This window comes from Triticum aestivum, unplaced genomic scaffold, assembly GCF_018294505.1.
Source record: "Triticum aestivum cultivar Chinese Spring unplaced genomic scaffold, IWGSC CS RefSeq v2.1 scaffold61383, whole genome shotgun sequence".
Lineage (NCBI taxonomy): Eukaryota > Viridiplantae > Streptophyta > Magnoliopsida > Poales > Poaceae > Triticum > Triticum aestivum.
Genome location: NW_025245632.1, coordinates 1 through 2,215, shown reverse-complemented (window position 1 = coordinate 2,215; position 2,215 = coordinate 1). Strand labels below are relative to the sequence as shown.

At 49.9% G+C, this 2,215-nt stretch overlaps 1 protein-coding gene across 1 annotated transcript; it reads left to right on the top strand.

Annotated features, from left to right (window-relative positions):
• Positions 1-203: 203 nt before the first annotated feature.
• On the top strand, positions 204-2,063 carry LOC123177092 (uncharacterized). The gene is made up of 3 exons (XM_044591035.1): positions 204-1,278; positions 1,434-1,628; positions 1,712-2,063. Exons 1-3 carry the CDS (start codon positions 262-264, stop codon positions 2,042-2,044), a joined length of 1,545 nt encoding a protein of 514 aa, XP_044446970.1. The 5' UTR covers positions 204-261; the 3' UTR covers positions 2,045-2,063.
• Positions 2,064-2,215: the final 152 nt, after the last annotated feature.

Genomic DNA, 2,215 nt, shown 5'->3' with positions numbered 1-2,215 from the left:
GTCGAGTCATATCTCTGTTAGTTTGAATGAAGAGGGTTAGCCTTCATTTATTATCTAAAGCCTCCGATGAGAATATTTTGCACCTGAAAATGTTATATTGGAATTCGACATTATTTGGGAAATGCTGGGCTGAAAAGAAAAAGTGTATATAATAAAGATGGTCGGCTGAAAAGCTGGGTGGGGACCCAAACACACCGGGGTTTCAGTTCCAAAAGGGGGAAAAACGGTGGGCTTTGGTTTTGCTTGGCGAAGCTGCCTTCCATGGAGTCAAGATCCGGGCGTCGTCGACTTCGTTCGTCCCTGCAGATTGCTGCTGCTCAGATGGAGGTGAGGCCGGGGCGTCGCCTGCGTTTCCCGCAGCCGCAGCTGTGTAGCCCAAGCGGCGGCGGCGGCGAACCGGATCGCATCAGCAACCTCCCGCAGGAGCTCCTCCTCCTCATCCTCACCCTCATGGGATGCGCTGCCACCGCCGCGCGCACCAGAGTCCTCTCCCGCCGGTGGCGCGATCTCTGGACGCATCTCCGCCGAATCGTCTTCCACAACCTCGCGCCGTCGATTGTACCGGCGCTCGGCCGTGTCTGTGCCCCCCCGGCCACGGCCGCGGTCTCCCTCCTGGAAGTCCGCATCCCCAGCAGCAGCAGGCATCCCGGGCCCTTCGGCGCCACGGCCACCAGGCTGCTCGGCGCCGCTGTGGGGCTGGAGCCGGAGGAGATCGTCTTCAGCTTCCCGTGGGGCGTTGAATTCGAAGACCGGCGGAACATCGTCCGGCTGCCGTGCTTCCAGCGGACCAAATCTCTCATGATGGAAAGGCTTCTCTTCTACTGCCCTGACGGCGAGTTCACCGCGCTCCGGACGCTGTCCATCTCCTACGGCCTCGGCGGCCTCCACAGCTTGCTCCCCCGATGCCCGCACCTCCTCGTGCTCAGCCTCAAGTTTGTCAACGATGGCTTCGGACTTGTCCGGAATGGCTTCATCTCACTCCACTTGCCATCGCTGCAGGAACTTTTCCTTGAGAGCAACATAATGTACGCAGATGCAGCCGATATCGTCGCCCCTCTGCTGAAGCGACTCACGGTGTCCTTCGGCACTTACAAGCTGCTCAGCAGCATCTCCGTCTCGGCGCCAATCTTGGAGAAGGTTTCGTGGCAGTGCTGGTATTTGGGGGACGGGAGCATCGTCCGGTTTGGTCGTTGGAGCCTCCAGAGGTTGTGGCTACACACAGGAGAGACACAGGGACAGCTTCCTACTTCGCTCCACATTAGTGCCTCTGCCTCCAATGTATGTATCATCCACTCATCTCAATTTACTCAATTTACCGGAACTAGCAAAGTGGCAATGCGGGGGCAACATCCTATATATTCTCAATATTTTTTCTCCTTTTATCTCAAGACAGAATTGTACAAATGATATATATCCTGTGAATCTTTTTTCAGAGCTCCTGGTTTATTTCCAATGAAGACAACTTTGCCCAGGAGATACAGAAGCACCTGGTTGCTGATTTCTCTATTTTGGAGCTACGTCTCCTAAAAGCCGGACATGTTTTTGGAGCACTGGTGTTTCATCTCCTCGGGATTACTCGTATTTCTAGAGGTATACAGAGGCTTAAGATCGTCCTAGAGAGATCGCGGGTACGTAACTAGTTCTCCCCTTTCATATTATATCTCAATCATACACTGTGTAGTAGTAATTTACATTTAATTTTTGGTTTTAGCTGAAAGGAAAATGCTCGCCAAACTGTTCGTGCCAACCCACAAACTGGAGGTCTCAAACTATCTCCTTGACTGCTCTTGAAGAAGTGGAAATCAATGGCTTCGAAGGACAAGAACATGAGTTTGATTTATTGAAATTAATACTCAAATGTGCACCAGCGCTTAAAAAGATGATACTGCAACTGTCACAGGAGGCCTCATCTAATAATAGTGGAAGCGCTAAAATATATGACATCTGCAGCGCCAATTCTTCAGTGGAATGCTATGTTTATCAGAGCTCTAGTGAGTATTTATTCAGAATCCATGATCAGCATGCTCCTATATATATGAAATAGTAAAATAAATGTTAATACTTGTATGTTTTCTCAAAACTTAATCTTTCATTCATTTTCTTGTTTAGGGTGGTTGAAATGTGGTATTGACATCCCAATTAGAGTTTAGTTGTGCATGTATCCCAGTTATTGGCTAATTTAACATGCTATATTTATCCGATTTTGTGTGCCCAC